The 23,499-nt window shown below is 40.9% G+C and overlaps 1 protein-coding gene and 1 long non-coding RNA gene across 6 annotated transcripts in view; one reads left to right on the top strand and one right to left on the bottom strand.

The window, feature by feature from the left end:
• Positions 1 to 23,499, bottom strand: part of LOC124278112 — a 228,659-nt gene that overhangs the window by 153,170 nt on the left and 51,990 nt on the right. For all 5 annotated transcript variants that reach the window (XM_046713860.1, XM_046713859.1, XM_046713861.1 and 2 more), the window contains one exon: positions 1,494 to 1,530. In XM_046713860.1, the coding sequence (XP_046569816.1) occupies positions 1,494 to 1,530 (37 nt within the window). The remainder of the gene's footprint in view (positions 1 to 1,493; positions 1,531 to 23,499) is intronic.
• LOC124278115 overlaps positions 1 to 23,499 on the top strand; it is a 133,841-nt gene that overhangs the window by 66,238 nt on the left and 44,104 nt on the right. The window lies entirely within an intron of this gene.

The following is a 23,499-nucleotide window of genomic DNA, read 5'->3' as shown; positions in this document are numbered from 1 at the left end:
ATGATTTTTCTTGGGAAACCGTGTGAAGTTCCTCCAAGGTTCGAGCGGCAGCATAGACACAGCAATTACCTTCATGTAATGAACAGTCCGCACAAAGTTTCACAGAAATAATGTCATTTAATAAATAAATTTCATTTTTGGGAAAAGATTCTTCTTAGTATAGTTATTATTTAAATCTTAAATAGGCAATGTTTTACCATGATGATCATCACTGTCAGCGGAACCAGGAACATGCCATACAGGTGGTACAGCTCGCAGCTGATGGCGCTCAAGGCGTGGCCTACGAATGAATCCTTGTCGAGGTCTTCGCACACGTACGACCGACGGTCTGGCGAAATGGGAAGAAGATTTGAAGCGATGCCGGTGTAGATCTGCGTCATGGCCGACCCTATGGTTTTCATCATTTCGGTGCTGAGTCTGGATTTGTATCTTGCGTACAGTTTGTTAACTTCTTCGGCTGGCATCTTGTAAATTTTCTCGGCGGTGACACTATTATCGCCGCCCAAGTATTGCTTGCCTTTGCCGCCGACCATGAGTGACGCCAACCTTTCTCGCTTGTTATTGCAGCCATCTTCACCGCACATTTGTTTTAGTAGGTCGCTCTTCATCTTATAATGCATCAATCTTTTTTTTAATCTAAAATAACAAAATCCTGCGCAGCCGAGACAGATTGATAGGAATGTCAGATGAAATAAACGATTTTTATAAAGCCTGCCAGTAGTTTGCTAAATTTCTGCTAGTAGTATTCTAAATTTCTGAATTTTGCTAGCAGCTACTGCATATGCCACGGCCAGCAGTTTTTTCACGAGGTCGTGCTCCTGTTTGGTGGGAATCACGTCGTTTTCCCACAAGAATTGCTCGAACGAATCCCTGTCCTTGCAGTGAAAATCTGTTCAGGCAGGTCTTTCAGCACGGAGTTGAATTTTTGCATTAAAACCCACACGCTGTGTTTCATGTTTTTTGAAGATTTCTTTGTTGGTGCTACAGTCGTCTATGACGAACAGCATCGACTCTCCTTTAAACGTTTTGTGATAAGCCCGCAAAAAGTCCTGCAGACAAGTCCCAGATTGATTTTGTGCACGTCGTCGTCGTTTATCAACCATGCTCTCTCCGTGTACGTCTTATTCACAAGGAAAAAAAAGGTGATTTCCAAAAATTTCCAAAATTGGAAACATGATATTTCAAAGGCTTGGAAATTTTTTGAAATTTAGGAAGGATTTTATGACTACTTCTTTCAGTTTCTCCTTTTCCCAAGCATCCCCATGAGTGTATAGACTGTGTATTCGTCCTCCTAGGAGTGTATTCGTCCTCTTATGCGATCAACTAGGCCGCCATTATTCATCCATATTTTTACTCTGCCAGGGCGGTAGTCATCAGACTGTCATTCCCATTACTTCTTATGTAGAAAAACTGAAAAGGTAAAAACCTACCATCTTGACTATATGTGGTGTAATTCATATATATTTGGTCTAAAGAGGTCAACTTTAGTTTACCTTCATTTTCCATACCCATCAACTTTTTAGTCCACACCTGAAAAAAGAAAAGAATGCATTGTAACAAAAGAACCATCATCATTCAGGCCAAGTTTAACAAGAATTTATTATCTGTCATAACCCAAGATAATGTCAGCAACATTGCATGGCAGAAAAGGTCAAATTGTACAATTGTTTTTGTACTTTAATGCACGGTTCCATATATATGCTCCTTGTTCCATAATATCAGTTCTTGTTTAATTAAGAAAGCCTGTGTCCAAGGAAAGACATAAAGTGAAAATATTACACAGGTTATTCATCATTGAGTTTAATGACCTTGACCCTCAATTTCAGGCTTGATTATTTCTAGCTGAAAATATAAGTGTCAACGTTTGCAAACATGTCACATAAACTCAGGAGTTTGTTCAGTAGACAAAAATTATCTCAAGAATGAGCAGTCCAGTGACCCTTGCCTTGAATGTCTACCACAATGACGAGGGTACTTACATAATTTCATCCTACTAAAATTTCTGAGTTATTGTAAACACAAAACATTTTAGAGCACTTAACCTTGAGAGTGAATATCAGTTGCAACATTCTGAAATATGATATTCCTTGGTGTAATTCAACATAACAAAACAAAATTGTCATTTGCTCTCTTTGGAAGTTGGTCTTTGTGATCTTTCACCAATTTTCATGGATATGCTTTGAAATAATATTGTAGTACATTAATCATAAGAAATATCTGCAGAACTAGAAATGTCAGTAAAAATGGTAAATATACTTTGTGGAAACGTTTCAGTCATACCCTAAAGAACACATTGACCAAGTGTCATTGGCTAATAGTAAAGCCATTTACCGTTATGCAATAGACAAAGTTTTGTACAGGTTATGTTATTAGGATGACATTGACAGGACACAAATCACTTGAATAAAACTTAACAAATATCTGCAGAAAAATGAAATTTTCTGATTAAAATTGATATTTTATACTTATCCTGACTCATGCTCTTTTGCTTGTCTTCTTCTTCTTGCGAACATAGTGGAACACTTGTATCTCCCTAATTGAAGCTCCCTTCAATGTAAAATCACTAATTAGTACTCACCAAGAGTACCACCTCTTCCCTCATGCTTCACTCTCTCCTGATATATCGAGCCCAACACTTGAATTTACTGGGAAATCCAAAGTGTTATGTGGGGAGGATGGGAGGGCTTACCTCATGAGTCAGGATAAGTATAAAATGTCAATTTTAATCAGAAAATTACATATTTTTCCTTATCCTGACTCATGCTCTTTTGCTTGTAGAATCCTACGGAAACGGAGGTGGGAAAACAGAATACTTTGAATTTAAATAATTAGTGATTTCTGTATAAGTAATAACCCCCTACGGGAACTTCCTAATGGCACTGTAATTAAGCTAATTCCTGCTGCTATAAAACATAAGTTCTACCAGTTGCCATGGATGGGGGTACTACAATATATAGATACTATGATAATAGTAATAATGGTATAAAGCGACTCCAAAGTGGAGAAGCGACCCAATGTACATATAACATCAGTACTGGGCTTAAGACTACTATAGACTTAAGATTTGTATATAATAGCACAAAACTCCGTAAGAGTTATAAGCTAGATGAAACTGGTATGATATATACATAATAATAATCTCGTGAGACTAATCATCGTCTACGAGGGACTGTCAACTGCTGTGCGAGGACCATGGGACCGAAATGGTGAATACCTCAGACGTCCTCGGTGGTGATATCTCTCAGATAGTGGTTAGCAAACACCATGTCGGATTTCCAAAAGCAGCCCTCCATAATGGTATTCAACGAGCAATTTCCGTGTAGAGCGAGTGTGGAAGCCAGTGCTCTGATTTCATGGGGATTAGATGCTCTTGGAGGGTCGAGTCCTGCAGCCTTGTAGGCACGAAGTATGACAGTTCTGATCCATATCGATATGGTGGTACGAGAGACCTCGGTCTGAGTCGCTGTCGATAGAGGGATGAATAACCGCTTGAGTTGTCGTCGCCTCGTTTTGGATCGTTGTAGATAGATTTTGAGTGCTCTGACTGGACATAGAGATAGGTCAAGCGTATCTTGAGGTCCTAGAATTGAGGAGAGTGCAGGAACATGGAATAATCTGTCTGGTTGACCTGGCAATTGATTCTTGGCGATAAAATCCCATCGCAGTCCCATATGCACTATGTTTTGATTGTCGTCAAAACATATTCTCTCATAATCTAGTGCGTGAATTTCTGACATCCTGGCTGCCGTTGCTAGGGATAACAGGAACAAAGTTTTCTGTGACAGAAATTCAAAGGTTGTTGATTCCAGTGGTTCATAGGCCTCACTTGTGAGGTGTTGGAGCACTATATTTAGATCCCATGCTGGAGCTAAAATCTCTGTTTCTGATCCTCCAATCGAATGCACGTAGTAAGGCCAGTAACTCTGGCGTCTTGGTTAGCTTGACACCAGTTCTCATAGTTATCACAGAACTTAAAGCTGCGAGATAAGTTGACAATGTCGAGCCTTTTAAATGTTTATTTTGTCGTAGGTAACACAGATAGTCAGCCACTTGTGGATGTGTAGCATTTCTCGCTGTAAATCCCTTTTAGCAGCGTATGTTTCAAAAACTGTGCCACTTGTCGCCATACAAGTTGCGCCAGAAATTGGGTAAAGCAAGCTGACTGCTTTCGCGCTCTGGCTGAATAACCTCTCTTGTTTAGACACACTTTAATACAGTCCATACGCGAGGTTGGAATGCTTCTGGGTTTCGCGCTTTTGGTGTGAGGATGTATTAGTAGATTCGAAGCGCTTTGGTAGCTCTAGTGTTGGTTGTCCGATTTCTTGAATTAGAATGGGAAACCACGCTCGCTGCCAGTAGGGCTGACAAAAATCAGTTGGAGGCTCTGTGTTTGACTGATTTTCGGTAACACCTGTGGAATTAAGCTGGCGGGCGAAAACGCTGCACGCCGCTTGAGGCCTTCCCAGGATATGCTTAGTGTGTCCGTTGCTACGCCTGTGGATCCGGGACTGGTGATAATGAATGTTGTTAGCTGATTGTTGAAGCGAAAGTGGCGAATAGGTCTACTAGCGGAGCTCCTATTTCCTTGATAATCTGTGCAAAGATTTCTGTATGGAGCATCCATTCTGTCGGTGACGGTAGATGTGGCCGAGAGAGTGCGTCTGCTAGTACATTCTTGGCTCCCGGAATGTGGCATGCTCTGACATGTATGTTGAGATCGTCGATTAGATCGAACAGTTGAAAGCATAGAGTCAATAGGTTCAATGATCTCGTTGAGCCTTGTTTGTTTACATAAAACGCCACTGTTGAGTTGTCGGTGTGAATCATCAGATGCAGGTAAGTGACGATGGGTTTCGTTACTCTTGTGAATAACCAGGGGATGATGATATTCCAAATGGGAGTACTCTCCATTGATAATGCAGCCCGTCTAGTGTAAACCGTAGGTATTTCCTGGATTCAGGATGTATGGGGATATGTAGATACGCATCCTGCAGGTCTATACTGGCCATGTAGTCCATGGGATGAATTAGGTGCCGAAGTTGAGGTAGATGTATCATGCGAAATGTTGGCGGTTTGCGTAGATAATCTCTGTTGAACGTGCTCATGTTGTAGATGAGTCTGAACTTTTCCCTGGAGTTTTTCTTGGGCACTAGGAAAACTGGGGAGTAGAAGCCTGGTTCGATGTTTACTTGATCTAGTACTTCTATGGCCTGCTTGGTTAGTAGCGATGCAACAGCTTCTCTTAACTTTAGTAGTTGTTGCGCCTAAAAGTCGAACTTGTGAGGGTTGACTGTAAGCGGAGGCGTGGTCCTGTAGTTGGATTCGATATCCGTGATGTTGGATGTTGGAGACATAAGGGTCTTGTAGAATTCCCCAGTTCTCCCAGTGCAGTTGAAGGCGTCCACCCACTTGTGATGGTTGTACTGGAACGGCTGGGGGTGGAAGGCTCCAGTCGTTCCGAACCCGTCTTTCATCGTTTATAGTTGCGGGAACCTCTGGGTGCCCTGCCTCTTCCCGATCCTCCTCTGTAGTTGCCATATGGGCGACGAGAAGAATCTTTTCCCCTTGAGGTGGCCATCTTCCTGTCCCGTGCCTTCTGTAAGCCAGTAAACTTAGATCTTCCTGAATATCTCTGTGATGTTTGCCTGATGAAGCTGGCTAGCGTGTCCATCGACTTTATCATAAGGACTTCCCTTGAATCCTTGGTGACTTCTTTAGAGACTTTATCTATTGTTCCATCGAAGATAGATGGCGAAGACCACGGGGCTGTGTAGAGTGGAGATGTAAACTGTTCACCCCAACTACAGGAAGCGAGGAGACCTTGACGATGAGCCAGAGTTAGCGCTGCGGAGACTGATGTAAGATGATCCGTTAAGAACTGCTGGTCCTTCTTCTGCATAAGGAGGAGTAAATCATTCTGTCATCTTCTGATGTAGAATCACGAAATCTGGTGATGAGAGTTTCATTAACCGTTCTTGATCTGTTAAGGCCAAAGAACATTCTCCTTGTCATGGTTTCGATCTGCACCAGCTTGCGGTCGTCTATCTTGTAGGTCTTATTCTTGGCATCGTTGATTACTTTGAAGTTATCGTCGATATCTTGAGCCTTGAAAAATGGGTCCATATTATTGGTTGAGAACTTTTTGGCGTTGAACTGTGGTAAGTGCGGCGCCTGGGCTTTAGTGGCTTTATGGAAGGCTGTGTCCAGATTCTGAGAGACTGTTGCTATCGGGTCGATCGGAGGTAGGGTGATGGTGTCTGCATCGTCCTCCCTCATGAGATAAGTGTGGGCGGGGTTACCGTTCTTGGAAGGTGAAGCTAGGACCAGGTTGTTAATTATCCAGTAGCGTATTTCTGCGTCGGAGAATATGATGCCTCCATCATCTTCTGTAACGGGATCGCAAATAAGAGGTTGATCCGATGGTGACTGAGGTGGAGACCTGTATACTTCTACAGCTGTGCAGGGTGACGATTGGAGACCTGTCTGGGGACTTCCGTGAAGACTTGTGAGGCGAACGGTGTGATGACCTGCGTGGAGATCGACGTGGTGAACGATGAGGTGATCGACGTGGAGATCGGCGAGGAGATCGGCGTGGAGAACGGCCTGGTGAACTATGTGGAGATCTATGTGGTGAACGTTGATAGCTTCGCGAAGCTCTTGGGGAATCCCTCGATGACCTTGTAGACATGGATGACTTGGAGCCTGTAAATGGAGCCCTTCGCGAAGCTTCATCTGAGTCTGGTCCTGGGGAGTGACGACTTGACCTTCGCGAAGGCTGTGGGTCCGAGTCAGAGTCCGGGGATGAGAGATTCTTCCTTCGCGAAACTCCTCGTGAGTGTTGATCATCCTAGTCCGAGGCAGGTGACGATCTAGCTGTCCTTCGCGAAGGCCTTCGCGAAGGCTGTGGGTCCGAGTCAGAGTCCGGGGATGAGAGGATCTTCCTTCGAGAACCTCCTCGTGAGTGTTGATCATCGGAGTCCGAGGCAGGTGACAATCTAGCTGTCCTTCGCGAAGGCTGTACATCTGGGTCCTTCGCAGAGGTGGGCTGTGACGTCCTTCGCGAAGGTGGCTTCCCCAGCGATGACTTGATAGCGGCCGCTTTGTTGACTGGGGGTCCCTCTGGGGTGTCGTCTACGTTGGAGCCTTCGCGAAGACTCGGCCTCTGGGCTGGTTGTCTCTCCAGGCCGTAGCGGTCTTCCATCATCTTCATAATGTGTAGAACCAGGTCGTCTGGGACGGTCTGCGAAGATGTAGATGGTGCCCTCTCTGCGTTGGTAGCGACGGGACTCTCAGGAAGATCGTCAGACATCAGCGTTGGTACATCAGATTGCGTGTAGATCTGCGCTGACATCACTGTAGCGGACACCGGTCGTTTCTTGTGGCGTACATCGGGTATGATGATCGGCTGATCATCATACAGGCCTAGTTCTGCGGTGGGAACAATCTCGGCTGAGAAAGTCCTAGTAGACTTCCCCTGGCAGGTAGACGCTGCCCTGGAGGTACGGAGTCTGCGTTGTGACGAAAAGTGGCAGCCCTCTTAGTCTTTGGCTGCGACGACGGGATGTCTGGGGATGCAGGACGCTTCTTGGAGATGGCGGACTGCGTCCCACGCCTCTCCTCCGAGGGTAACTCTAGCGGAACACCAGACGGGAGGGGGTCGTCCGACAGCAGTTGACTGGCTAGGGGTTCCGAAGTATCAGCAATGGCTAGGCTCTGTTTACGTGACCTATCTGCTGCGCGTCTCAAGACGCAAAGATAATATTTGTTTAATGCAGAGTTAGACAAATTATTACAGTAACTGCAACGTGAAGAAAATGCACATGGTGCAGTACAGCTAGGGCATATTAAATGCGGATCGGCAGCAGAAAAACGTAACCTACAAACAGTACAGATTTTCATCAACGCAAACTGCTGAACAATCACGGCGTCCCGTGAATAAACAGCAGAAATACGAATAAATATCAATACATAATTGTTGAAGGATACTAGCTAAACCTCTATAGATGACTACAAGAGGTAACTAACGAAAAATAATCAAAGGATATAGTGTGTAGGGAGACACAGGCGCTCTCACATCCTGTTCACTGGGCGAAGAAGGAGAGAGTAAAGCATGAGGGAAGAGGTGGCGCCTCCTTTCCCGCGCATTTGGAAGAGGGAGGCAACTCTTGGTGAGTACTAATTAGTGATTTTACATTGAAGGGAGCTTCAATTAGGGAGATACAAGTGTTCCACTATGTTCGCAAGAAGAAGAAGACAAGCAAAAGAGCATGAGTCAGGATAAGGAAAAATAATGTATTTTAGTGAAACTGGTGAACATACTTTACAAGGGGCGTCCCAAAAGTAGTCAACCTAACTATATTCTCGATGTCCAATGTTAGAAAAGCTTCGGAATCATTAGCAAAGACACATCCAATATTTCACATATGGGGGTAATGTGTTTAATAGCAAGATATTAGTCATCACAAAACATTGGGGTATAATATTTCTTTAAAAATTGCAGAAAGTGAAAAACGATCTGTCATTTGGTACCTCTTGGATAATGGTATGCCCTCAGATAATATCACATAAAATATGTTCAGTATAGTATCGGATGACTTCACATCATAATCAACATTCAAACATTTGGATTGCTTGATTTATGTTTAGACAGGGCTGTTTTAAAGGACACCCCCATTTTAATCTTTCAAACACATTGTGTCCAGATATTCAAGCTGGCACTGTCTACAATATACTGAGTGCTGACACTTGTGTGACCATTCAGTATCTAGTTTGAACTCTTGGCATCATGTATGAATAAGTGAAAACATTAGTATAAATTATGTCATCTGAAAGGGGTTGGGTAGAGTCTCCAATGCTCTTTTGTGCTTTTGGGGGGTACCAAGATAAATCAAATCAAATCAAATCAGACACTTGTATGGTGCTACATATCCTTGGTCCTGCTCATGTGCGCTTAGTCAAATACTCGTTTGAGGAGGATAGTTTTGAGACAAGATCGGAAACTGTTGATATTTTCCAATTTTCTGACATTTTCAGGTAATCCATTCCAGAGTACAGCACCCACTCTGCTAAATGTTCTGTTCCCGTATGTTGTGGTTCGGACAGATGGAACATCTTAGCTTTGCTGACTAGCTGATCTGAGTGACATTCCAGGCTTGTGAGGTTGACTAGTTCCTGGAGATAGAATGGAGCAAGTCCTTTAATGGACTTGTAAACAAACACAAGAAGTTTGAATACAACTCTGTCTTTCACAGGGAGCCAGTGTAAGTCCTTCGGGACTGGTGTTATGTGCACATACATATGTGTGTGTGTTGAGCCCGGGCAGCTGTGTTTTGAACACGTAGTAACTTGTCCATGTACTTCTGCTGTATTCCATAGAGTAGACTGTTGCAGTAGTCTAGACGTGATGTCACAAATGCATGGGTTAGGCATTTTACTGATGGTGTGTCCATGTACCTGCTAATCTGTCTGATGTTCCTTAGGTGGAAATATGCAGATTTGCAGATGTTACTGACATGATTTTCCATGCTTAGTGTTGAGTCAAAGATGACACCTAGATTTCGAGCATGGCTTTCTGGTTAAACAAACGTGTCTCCAATTTGAACTCCAGGGACCTTGAACTTTGATTTTGTCTGTTTGGAGCTGATGATGAGAATCTCAGTTTTGTCATCGTTCAATTTCAGAAAATTACTGTTCATTCAACATTTGCTCTCAGCTATGCAATTTGTTATTGCCTGCAGGGTATTCTGTACAGAAGATGCAGTTTGTGGCTTGAATCCTAGATATAGCTGAGTATCATCAGCATAGAGATGATAGCTGAGATTGTGGGCTCGGGCTATATCACCAACAGGTATGGTATATACAGTGAACAAGATTGGGCCTAGGACTGAGCCTTGTGGCACTCCAAACCTTAATTCTCTGCTCTCACACCTTACCCCATCGATGATAACTGATTGCTTGCATCCTGTGAGATACGATTGAAACAGTGATAACTCATCGTCAGTGACTCCAAGACGTAACTGTAGAGCTTCCAAGAGAGTGGAATGGTCTATTGTGTCAAATGCCGCTGATAGATCCAAGAGGACAAGAATTGCCGCAAAGCTGTTTCTGTGCTGTGACCTTTTTTGTATGCTGACTGCATGATATCACCAAGATTGTTGTCCAGGAGGTGTTGTTTCAGTTGGTTTGCTACAACACGCTCTATCAATTTCCAATGTTGGCTTCTTTAAAAGAGGTGTTATTAGTGCTTCCTTAAGTGATGATGATACCTGGCATTGACTTAGTGACTAGTTCACTATGGATGTAATAGTTGGCATGACGGCCTGTGGGTTGTTTTTGTTGTTGTTTTTTTACATTTTATTCATCCACCCCTGTTACAAAACATTGACCTTCATGCCAGGGAAATGAAGGCCATTGAAATAGAGGAAATCTTTTGAAATGATATTTGATGTAATGAGTATTTTACAGTTTACTTTGGTGGGGTTTTAGTTTAAGTGACACACACACACATACACACACACACACACACACACACTCCTCTTCAATATCTGATATCAGCGTCAGATTATATTTTTTGGTCTTAGACATGAAAAATATACAACAGAATAGGACATTTTACTAATGCTGCTCTTCTGAAGAAAATAAACTATGATACAACATCAAAAACTGATGAAATTTATCAGCAGTACAATTGCTTCTGGAAATATCTTTTTCTATTTTATATCTGACAAAAAATTTCCTTTGAAAATCTTTTAAACTGTGGTTTGCATTTCTGATGTTTACATTTGTATATGAACATTTTGCAAACAACAGAATAAAGTAAAAAATTCTGTCTGTAACAATGTTTTCCTTTACACCAAACAATATCAATTCTATACTAAGGTTCATGTTACATATATGGGAACATTTCATTATCCATGAGTGGAAGTCATTCCAAAATAACTGGGTAAACTTACAATCCCACAAGTGGGTAATTCACTGTCAGTTTGGCAAAATGTACATAAATCATTCTCTGTGTACTTCAGTTTAAATAAGTAAGTATTGGTTGTAAGAATTCTATGTATGATTCCATATTGAAACCAACGAAGTTTAACTTCTTGTGTTGTTCGAATCATTTTACAGTAGAGATTGTTCCAATTAAGATTATCAAACTGTGCTTCCCACTTTAACTGGCCTTTAGTCTTTAAATCAGAGAATATCAGTACAGAGTATATATGCTTTGCCCCTGATTTCTGACTATGCAACTTCTGCAGGGTACACCTGTGATCTAAAACAGTGTCTAAAGTAAAAAACTTCAAATATTGTTTGATACTGTTAACAATACCATAAAAGTCCCAAAATTTGTGGAAGTATGGTACCTTACTTTAAATTCTTCAAATGATAAAAATTCTTTATTCTCATCAACCAAATCTATTATTTGAGTGACACCTTTCTCGTACCACTGTTTCATATAAACAGGTTTATCATTAACTTTGATATGTGTGTTATAGAATATTGGCTCTGTTAAAAATTCACTAAATGAATCTGGTTTTACTTTCTTGTCAAAATGAACAAAAGAGATGAAGCAATTTTTCCAAAAAAGGTTCTTGAGCACTTTTACTTTTTCTTCAAAGTAAGATGCACCAAATATATTTATATAATCCATGAATGGGTAAATTGCTTGAAAAAGTTGCTTCCATTTTGGATTGTTTGCACTAGTGAGCTGTCTAATCCAACACACCTTAAGGGCCTTAGCATACATAAAGATATCTACCATACCCAGGCCACCATTTCTCACAGGTTGACAAACTTTAGTATGCTTAACTCTGTCTCTCTTTCCACTCCATAGAAATTTAAAAAGAATATCATTCAGTGAAGCAAGAAACTCTTGTGATGGGTCGGGAAGTGACAACAACAAGTAGTTCAATTTGGATACTAATAAAGATTTGATGATTGCCACTCTGCCCATTGGTGTTACAATTCTTCTCATCCATCTGTTGATAATCATCTTTATTTCAAGAAGCTTATTCTTATAGTTTAGTTGTGTCATGGAATCTAAGTCAGTACAAAACAAAATACCTTATATTTTAAAGGTCTCAGGGTTCCACATAATGGGACGATCTGCCATGAATTTCTCCTTACAACCTTTCCTGCTACCAAGCCATACCACCTGTGTTTTACTGTAATTAATTTTAAGTCCTGAAATCTTAGCAAAGAAATCAAGACAAGCAATACACGCCTCAAAAGAAGATTGTGAGCCATCAAGGAGAAATTCTGTGTCATCAGCATATTGACTCAATAAATACTCTGTATTCTTTATCAAGATACCCTTTATATCCTGATTAGCTTGGATCAAGTTGGCCAGTATCTCAGCACAAAGAATAAAAATATATGGGGACAATGGGTCCCCTTGTCGACAGCCGCGTTGAACATCAAACCATGTTGATAACTGACCATTAATAGACATACAGCTTTTAAGTCATTAAGGCCGAGAGACGCATATATGGGGCAAATTAATCAGCTCCTCACAGCGAGTGACGTGTTTATGGGGCAGGTAATTAGCAGTTTCTCACAGCGAGAGCCACATACAGTCGTCAACAGAAAGCACCTCTTATTCAGCGTGAGAGAGGCACATGTGTGTTGTACTTTTAAAAATCGCACTGTACCTATTATTTCAACCAATTTAGCAGTACTGAGTAAATGTTAGCTTTTCTTACGAGAGATCCCACCTTTAGTATCAATCAGAAGAAGTATTTAAAGTGTTTTGATAACAATTGCTAATCATTATCATAGGCTTGTACAGCGTTTAGCAAATGAACGCATGTCGGCGAGAAAAAGGGATTATGATGTTTTTACAGAGGTAAGTGCCTGGTACTCTTCCTTGGGAATGGATACTAAATTACTTCGTATGAACCTTGATTGAATTAGATGTAATGGTTTAGAGGTTACTAAAAATTACATTTCCTTCAACTACCTAATAAATAGGAAACAATATACGAAATTTCAAGGACATACAAAGAATTCAAACACAATAGAATAGTTTGAATTAACTTTTAGGCATCATTACGCTTGTCATGTTTCATATACTGAAACATAATGTATAAACACAAGTAATTATACATCCAAGCTCTAATAGATTAAACATAATTGAACTTACTTATTTGAAGTTTACTGAATTGTAACTAGTTGTTTTCCATAATCTAAAGTTTGTAATGTTACCTAAGCCGAATATAAAGTGATAAGTCACCTTTGCATCGAATACATATATACATGTCAGTGTTATTACAACAATGAAATGTTTTACTACGATTGTTACAAAAGACAGTAAGTTGGTAATTCAAAACATTGTCACACATGGACAGAAGTAATATCATAAGTTATTACATGTAAGCCATACAAAGGTATTTCAAGTATTTTTGTTCAAGCTGTTGAAAGTTTCATGTTGATTTGAATTGTCAGTTTTCTATGCAATTTACATGAGCATTCTGTAAAAAGTTTGTATTTGATCTGTGTAATTATCAAATCCGTGCAATTATCACGTATCAATCAACTCAGTCTCTATTGATCCATCGTCAATAAAAGCTTGATAGTATATCAGTTACGGTATCGATACACATGCATATAATCATTCAAGCAGATTACAGTAATGAGATAATTGAACGCCTCTTTCGACCTTGAAATAACAGCCTCCGGTAGAATGCATATGTAGTTACGTCCTTGTTGAAAGGTTTGTCCCGTGACAAGTGTAAAATAAACAGATGCGCTGTTATATCATTGGACATCTTGCTTTATGGAGTCACGCCTCTCTGTGATGTTTATACATGCATGCACATCTGTAATCCTATGAACCTCGCTTTGCATTCAGTAAAGCTATAGGCACGCTTCCACCTTCATAAATATTGGGGTGGGGGTGTCAACTGCAAGTTTATACACTATAATAATTCAGTATAGTGTCACCTCGTGAATTCTGTAATGCGTAACTCTAGTTTGGATAGTCATTCGTATCAAGGTGAAGATTATATTTACATGTACAGCAAACCATTATGTTTTATGTACTTGTTGTGTGCATAAAATGTATATGAACATAAATACTACCTCTACTCAGTGGTTGGATTTCAATCGCTTTGTTTTACTTATCGAAAAACACTAAAATGAGGACAAATAAACTCGCCAAAGTGACTATCTACTCCTATTTGTCTTATGTGTATATTTTATACATCGTTACCAGTGTGTATGTTTACAATACACAAACTGTTACATGATAGCTTGAGTTGATAAAGCCGAAACTCAGCATATCGACTGGTCAAGGATATAGCCAATAACCAATCTCTATCCAAGCTGCTGAGTGACCAAACGTGCTCTTCAGAAATTTCGCCCGTGCCCCGTCACCTGTCCTTTCCTCTGTGACAGGTATCTCATGATACGATTGGTTGCAGATAACATATGACCAGCCACTATACTGAACAGTTGAGATACCAGTGTGTATGTTTACAATACACAAACTGTTACATGATAGCTTGAGTTGATAAAGCCGAAACCCAGCATATCGACTGGTCAAGGATATAGCCAATAACCAATCTCTATCCAAGCTGCTGAGTGACCAAACGTGCTCTTCAGAAATTTCTCCCATGCCCCATCACCTGTCCTTTCATCTGTGACAGGTATCTCATGATACGATTGGTCGCAGATAACATATGACCAGCCACTACATTGAACAGTTGAGATACCGAACGTTCTATTCGGGAAATTTGATGACGCCCTATCACGTGACTCTTTGTTTTATGTCTATGCAAGGAATATGTAGTATACATTTTGTATATGTATGTTTGTATGGTCACATATGTTTTCTGCATTAAATCTGTATGAAATAAAGTGCAATGCTATGAATGTGCTTTGTGCTAGTCACAGACTAGCGTTATAGTACTTTCATTAAAATAATTCGTAAACACTAGAAATGTATCGGCAAAACCACTATTTTTGTCGAAGATTATAAAGTATGAAAGTAAATTCTTCTTTACAGTATGTCATTGTCATAGATGTTTTGTAAATTTAAACCTCACACAATGATATGAGAGAGAATTTGTTAACGTGTGTCTCATCTGTTACATACAAAGAATACATGTGTATGCATATTGTGATAAAATATAAATGTACAAGCCGACAAAAGGTCTACATGAGAAACTTGCAATAAAATTACATAAAGCTTGCAATACACGACATGTATTCACACCTGATTTCTTTCAACATATATCTTTACGACACAATTAAACAATCAGGACTTGTTTGTACGACTAGACAGTTTCCTGTGATCCCCGAAACCTGCCAGGGAAATCAGGTGTGACTAGCACTAATTAGTCTCGGCACAGAGAGTGGGCAATCAGAGAGGGCTTCCACGTGTTGAGTAGTGATGGGGCTCTCGGGCTTAATGAGTTAATGTTTTTGTAACACACTGATATAAACTTCCTAATCTGTTTTCCAAATTCCCAGAAGGCAAGACACTTATCAATGAATGACCAGGCAATGGAATCAAATGCCTTCTCAAAATCTACTAGTAAAAGCATACCAGGAACATTATGTTCCTCAGTATATGCTATAACATCATGTTACCAATATACCTGCCATTCATAAACAATGTTTGATCCTCGTTTATTAAGATTGATAGTTTATCCTTTATTCTATTGGCTATACAGGCTGAAACTAACTTGTAAGAGACATTAAAAAGAGATATTGGCCTCCAATTTGTTAAAAACTGCTTGGGCTTGTCTCCTTTTGGAATACACACAACCACACCTTGTCTTTGTGTCACAGAGAGCTCACCGGAGTTTAAGCCGTAATTCAAAGAACGCAGAAGGAAGTGTCTTATATCTTTGCAACTGTGGGTTGTTTTTAATAAGCCATGTTGGACAAGGATGGAGAGAACACGATTTAGTTGGCCTTTTTGCAATTAAAATACTGATCTCTTTCTCAGTGGTTGGTGCAAAGCAAGTGAGTATGTACAGATATGACTGTCTCCTCACGAGCTGCATTTAGCGCACATTCGTCGCGAGATGTACTCAAGATGTTTCTGATGTTTAGAATCTTGTCTGTGAAGAAACTGATGAAGGAAGAGGCTAACTTCTCAGTTGATGAATGAGAAGGAAGTGCTCATTGTTTGTTCTTGAAGAGCAACTGGTTTTAATTTTTTTGCCTCGTTCAATTTGGATGTGAAGTAATTTCTCTTTGCATCTTCAATTAGTTTGTTCACTTTGTTGCGTTGTTCAGCATGTATCTGACGATCAATAGTCAGCTGTGTTATCCTCATTTTCCTCTCCAGTTTCCGTCGCATTCGCTTGGCTGATCCTATACCGCCATTGTACCAGGCACTTTCTTTGCGCATGGTTGCTGTCCTTGTTTTTTAGTGGAGCATGTTTATCCAGTATGTCACTGAGAGCTTGGTTGTAGGTGTTAACTACAGCCGGCAATGAGTCTGACGTTACTGAATCGCGTGATGACTTTACATCAGCTGTGAAGGAATCAATATCGATATCCTTCCATTTTCGTCACTTGATTCGAATGGGGTGATCGTTGGGGATTGTGAAGATTTGTGGAGCAGAGTAAACCAACATGGTCGGAATGAACAGAACGGTCATAGATGAAATCATAAACATTTATTTCATTGGCCCTTGTAATCAATAAGTCTAAAGTGTGTCCATTCTTGTGAGTTGGGTGGATAATGTGCTGGACCAGATTTTTGGATTTCAGCAAGAAGTTCAGTTGTTTGGCGATGTTGTCATTTGTTTTGTCAACATGAATGTTGAAATCTCCACAAATTCTTAACTTTCCGACCTGGTTGTTCAACCTGTCAGTGAAGTCTTCAAAGAGTCAAACAAAATGGGGATCATGAGGCTGGAACATGGCAAAAGCAATTTGCTTGAGGTTGACAGATAATATATAGAAAAATAAAACCTAAAAACAGCTGCATTTGTATAATTTTCTTGGTCAGGCCGACTACTTTTTGGATGACCTTCGTACAAGTATCCTTTGGTGTTACCATCACCAGTTTCCATCCTCTTGTGACACCTTGCCCTAACACACTCATAGCTCAGTTATTGTAGGCAGTCAAAGAATGCCTTGGCTGACCATGCGACTCCCAGGGACTTTAGGGTCCTGAGTAACACAATTTCTTGCCACCTGTACCACTCTGAGTTTTTAACAGGCCCCAGAATCAATGGATTTTTACGTCCTTATTCCCAGACAGCGAGTTTTTCAAACTGCCTCCTGCAGACACACACACACAGGCGAAAGGCTAAACAGTTTGGTAATCTCTCCTTAATGCTCTGAACCTCTTCCACCAAAGACCACTACTTTTGTCTCAAGAGAAATGGAAGCCACCGGAGGATGAAGACACACAAAGTTGTAGACTTGGAGGATGACTGAACACATCCAGAAGGAGACAGTACTCCTAGAAACTTCCATTGTGGATACTGGAAAGAAGAGATACTACTACTTGTGGAGCGTTCTGCTGTAGCAGTCAAAAGTGTTGCACCCTCCGTGTGGTTCATAGTTTGCTGACGTGAGGTGTCTATGAAACCAAATATAGGGCCTGTAAGTCTTGCGAAGTGCTACTTCCAGTACTTAGCAGGATATGCGATATGTGCGATGGGGCCCAGCTTACTTCCAGCACCAAATTTCCAATGACAAGTGAAAATTCAAGAACCAGTTTTGTTTCCAAATTGCATGACCATCAGACTTTACTAGACCGGACTAAGTGTACAACCATGCTTGGCTGTCACAGCTGTTGACAATTGAAATATACTCAGCAGAAAAAAAAAGTCAGTACGACTTCACAATTAGATAGGCACTGTAATCAAATCATTACAGAAATGGACATAGTAAGCGGATCAAAAAAACATTTTTGGTGTACAATATCCTCACACATCAATAAATAACTCAGCACAATTCCAAGACATTACGTGAACGTTTGCAGTCCATTCAGACTCTTGACTTCAGTATCTAGTGTGACCACCACGATCGGCAATAACTGCAGCCCAGCGTCTATGCATGGTGTGCACCAATCATTTGATGAAGGCCATTGGCACCTGGAACCACACTCTGAGAAAGGCCTGGCACAATAAATCACCTGTGTTCGGCCTTGGTATGACATTATTCAGTCTCCTCTGAATTTCATCCCAAAGATGTTCAATTGGGTTTAAATCAGGACAAAGGGCTGGCCACTGCATAATGTTGACACCGTTCTGCTGTAGGAAGTCCCATGTAGCTCTGGCAGTATGGGCCCAGGCGTTATCATGCTGGAAAATGTTGTTCCGGGTGACATGTGAAATGTGGTTTGACGTGGGGTCTGAGAGCTTGGTCAATATAGCGCACCGCTTTGATGCCGCCTCCTCTCCCTGGACCAAGGTTCTGGAACACCACAGGACCCACTCTCTGGTTCAGGCCTATTCCACCCCTACCATGATGCTTGCACCTCTCCATGAGTCTCTTTCCATAACACATTGGTCTGAGTAACGCTGGCCACGTCGTACCATCTCAGAGCTCAGGTTGCGTTTTTGAGACCATTTCCTGGGTTCCATTCTGTGTTTGGGAAGGAATGTCTTTGCTCAGGTAAAGTTGGAGATGTTGTCAAAAATATACAATCAAAACATTAAATGAGTTTACAGTTATCCGTTTCTGCAAAGGAAAATTCCAAACTGATGTTTCTTTTGCTGCTTAGTATAGTGGACTTATTTAGGTATGGTTACAGGTCTCATTTTAGTGCTTTCTTACAAATATTGCAAAGTGCAACCTAGTCTAACTTGCACCAGGTGCAGGTCAATTTAAGAGAAATAGATCAACAATAAATCTAACATTATAAGCATAATTATGTCAGCTCATTTTTCTTCTAAACTTTGAATAGCTATGGCACCAAAACATTGCTATTTACAGACACCTCTCGGCTATGACAGCTCTTGTAAACAGGGATCAGCTGTGTGTCTGTGTTGCTATGGTGTCATGGGTACTTCGTCACAGAAATATGTTTATGTGCACTGAAACCTCTGATGTTTAAACACACTATGTCATCAATCATTTTAAGTGATACCTGACAGATTTATCGCACATGGCTGTGTGAAACGCTAAGCCACCTGTCAACTTTACTTATCCAAACCGTGAATGAAAATAACCATGATGGATCGCATCTACCTCTGTAGATCACGGAAGCGTTCGTTTTTCCGTCGTAACGGACCACCACGTAACCGAACTGGCAAGCCTTGTGTTCTTGAGTTTTGTGAGTGAAAGTTTGTTTAGTAGTGGTACGCGTGTCGTGTACAATATTTTTTATGAGGCCCTCGAGGTTGGCCAAGATGACATGACGTAGGGCACGGGCATTTCATTTTTATGGTTGAGGAATTCGAGAATGTTTTTATTTTCCTCTGGCATGTCAATCCTGATAGCAGTCTGCCTAACACCTCGACAGTCCTCTGTGCTGTTCTAACAGGTGTGCTCGACTGTAACCATGCAGACATCGTTTGCAGAAGTGTTTCTTTTCATTATGTTTTGATTGGTCTCTTAATAGTCTGCTCAAACTTTCAATATTATGTATAGTGAAATTGACCCTTTTTTTTCCAACGTACGCCTTCCGGAGCGTCGCACATTCTGTGTACAATTGTTTGATTACCTTCGTGTCCGAAGACATTGACAGCCAAATTGTTTAGTTTTTCAAATCTTGTCCAGTAGGAGATGGGCGTGGGTTTAACTAAGCCATCCCAGTTAAAGTCCATCGTCTGTAGGATAGCTCGAAGGCCTATTCTTATTAATAGCTCCTGAAAATAAGGCAGCTCTCACTGAATATACCGCACAAACAGCGTCTATATTTTTGATGTTATTGATGGCCTTTTTATTTTTGTAATACGCCCCATTACGGTGGTAAGTCTAGGTACGTTCTGCCTTTTAAAGGCATGTAGATTGCTATATCCAAATAGATGGAGCACCCACCTGGAACCCCTGTGCGTCCATCGTTCCATCAATTATTGTATTTTTTTAAACGACGCATCGATTGTCGAAGGAATAGAGTCAGGATGGGTTATGACTCCTTGATTGTCTCGGAAGTAAGGATCGATGTACTCGCTACTACCATCTGTTTGGTGTTTGTTTAGCGACATTTTGATCATTAATTGGTATTTTATACTTTTCAAATCATTCAACTCCTCATTGATCTTGCTGGCTATGATGGGTTTAACGTTGTTTACATCGATATTAGAATTCACTACCATCCTTACCAACGATGTGTTCTGCGGGTACAAATCTCAACTCTACCGGCTTGGTGTCTTCCAGCAACACTAGCAATTCTGCTTTTTCATGCGAGAATAACCGGTCAACCTGCGTTACCGAGCTTGACCTTTGAGCTCTCATACAGTTGTGAGTTTGGTATATTTAATGTCCACCAATGTAAACAATTTGGCCTTTCTCATGCGAGAATAACCAGTCAGAACACACTCTTAGCCAAAGCTTTGAGTTCTCTGCGGACATGATTCCGGCACCACATTCGGCGAGCTTGTCGATGACGTTGTGTCAGGATAGGCCGTATGGCGGGACGTCGTGGTCTGATCCGTGATGACGTAAAAATTGTCGAACTGTGTTGGGGTGGATACGGCGAAGTCCTGGGATGGTTCGGGCAGTCATCACTGCAGTCTGAAACCTGTGGCGAAGATGGGTCACCCTTATCCATCTGTCCTGTCTTGGCGTTGTTACACATGGACGTCCAGAATGTGGCCGATCGATGACGTCATTTGTGTTCTGGTAGCGTCTCACCAGTGCAGAAATGGTGTTCCGGTGGCAGTGGAAATGTGCAGCCACTTGTCGTTGAGACATTCCCCCACTGACCATCCCAATAGCCTCATGACGTTGTGCAGACGTGAGCCTTGGCATGCTATGCGTTTCAATAGCTGTTTAATTTTTTTAAATATAGCAAGGGCAGGGGTTGAGCTTTCCAAAGTGACAGTATTGTGTGGCATTCATTTGCTCTGTTTCTCTTTCCCGGAATGCACGTGCAACAACGTATTGCACGTCTCAAGGACGAACCCACTGACGTCAGGGAACGTGGCACGTGCATGCATGTTGGATTCATGTCACTAATCTCTGAGTTTAAATCCTTATGTGTCTACACAGGTTTGATAAATTTAGATTTTAAATTTTTGTATGCACAGTTTCTTTATGTGCCTAGTATACATTTAACCCCAACACCACAAACATCGCAACGTGTAGTTCACGTGTCCTTGCCTAATCGACTTCATATGAATTACACAATACTTGGTCGTGCATTTCCTGCCGCAAGTCTCAGTTTTTCCCATTTACAATAATAAGGATCCGGAGCAGGCCTCATCTTTGTTACTATACACACATATTACTAGTGATACATATTACTCTAATTGCTTGGCGAGCAGCACCGTAGCAACTATGCCTAACATCATGAAGGTCAACTCACGATCTTTCTGACCCTGGGAAGGTGTATAATACTGCGAGAGTGTTGGCATATCACCGAGTGATTCCAGGTGTTTTCCCGTAATGAGATAATATTCGTGCATGGCCTTGTCAACGTCCTTAAACGTTCGTACAGCGTGACCTTCTCGTTTGAGTTGTTCATTAAAAAAATCTATTCTGTGCATTCTTTTTTTGGCATAGTTCGATTGATCAGCTAGTAATTTCTCAATGGCTAGGTTGTGTCTTCGGAGTTCGGCTTCGATCTTAGCTGCATTCGATGATTGTAATTTAGAAAAAAGATAATTGCTACCCGAAAATGCTAGGGCGTTTACTACAGCTCCACCAACCAATTAAGGCAATGCTTGTCATTTATTTTTAATAGTATTATTACTTCAATATATTTTCTGGGATGATCCCTTGTTTAATAAACATATCTTTTGTAGCCATACATTGTGACGTAATGCAAAAAGTGCACATTATTGTCTGTTCTAACATGCCTAGCGGTTAGAACAATCGAAAAAAAATAAAATACATTATCAGACAATAAAGGTACCGGTATAGTTTTTTGATGACGTAACACTTGAATGACGTTATCCCGTCACCGCGCCATTCTAGTCTGCCCCCTCGTAATCGAACCATTTTACATTACGTCACAATGTAAGCGACGTCACGATGCATGTCAGTTGTCATCGCCTCGTACGGCCTCCTACAGTTAACTACTCCGTTGCATCACATTTCTTGGTTTGCAGTTGCTTCACGCAGCTAACAACACTGGTGGTTACATTACGTTTATGTTTTACGACGGTTAAAATGTCTCAATTCGAGTTTTCAGCGACACGGTAACGTTCGCAATGTTTACATTCCCACAATGCAATCGTGGAATGTCGCTTGACTACTCAGCTTCATCTGGATGTACTGATCTAAACTTACGTTGGTAGGAGAAATGCGACGTTCATATTGCCCCTTATGGTTTACGTTAGTCACAGATGTAATTAAAATAATTTAGAGAAGATATTTAATCCGAACGTAAACTGTCATCAAACTGTTATCATTTGTGTTTTCTGGTAACGTTCGTCTTAACGTAGGGGGACAGACACAATAACAGAACAGCGTGCCAGTTAGCCGCAAGCGTCTTCGTACTTTAACTATAATAGTTCAGGGCTCAAGTGTGCTTTATTACACTATACATGGTGGTAGAGCGAACTGTATTTCTTAATTCATGTGGATGTCAAGTTCCATTAACAACTTACAGGTCATCTCCATCTTCATATATAACATGTACATGGTTCACATTTTGTTTCAATATCCTTATATAAGGTGTGATTTTCCACCTTATCCATTCAAAACTTTATTCCCTCACTCATGGCATTGTAAACATAGTATTTTTGTTATTTTAACTGTTGGCTAAGTTTTCCTACAATCACCAGTGGCTGAAGGGATGGTGTAAATCCAGCTAAGATCCATGCAGATAGCAAAAGTAATGTAAGTCCCCATGGTTCCTAGTATGGTGATCTACCTTCAGTTGTTGGCGATCTATAGCCCATTTTTACATTGTATTGTCCAAAAATAGTTTTGTACTATTAAAGATATATGCTAGCTAGTTTTAACTCAATCTGTGATAATCTAGTGGTTTTACTGTCCTTTGCTGACAGGGTTTTATATATCATATGTATGTATTATGAATTTAGAACTAGTTTTAGTCACGATATGGCTGAAATATTGCTGATGATATTGACTTTAAATCTTAACTCACTCACTCACTCATGGCTTTAAATATGGCATCCACGTCAGCGACATCAAGTTAACAGTTGGAAGCAGACGTAAAGATCAACACAACAACAACATCAACAACAACCCAACACAATATCTATATCAAATGCTGTATCATCTATCTTTCCACTATATTGCCGTATTCTATTCGACCCATGAAGGTCCGGGTTAGAATATTGATCTTCAGTAACCCATGCTTGTCATAAGAGGCGACTAACAGGATCGGGTAGTCAGGCTTGCTGACTTGGTTGACACATGTCATTGGTTCCCAATTGCGCGGATCGATGCTCATGCTGTTGA

This window comes from Haliotis rubra, unplaced genomic scaffold (assembly GCF_003918875.1).
Source record: "Haliotis rubra isolate DU_JTF1 unplaced genomic scaffold, ASM391887v1 Scf231, whole genome shotgun sequence".
Classification (NCBI taxonomy): Eukaryota; Metazoa; Mollusca; class Gastropoda; order Lepetellida; family Haliotidae; genus Haliotis; species Haliotis rubra.
Note: the sequence above shows the minus strand (reverse complement) of the source record. Positions and strands in the feature narration are given on the sequence as shown.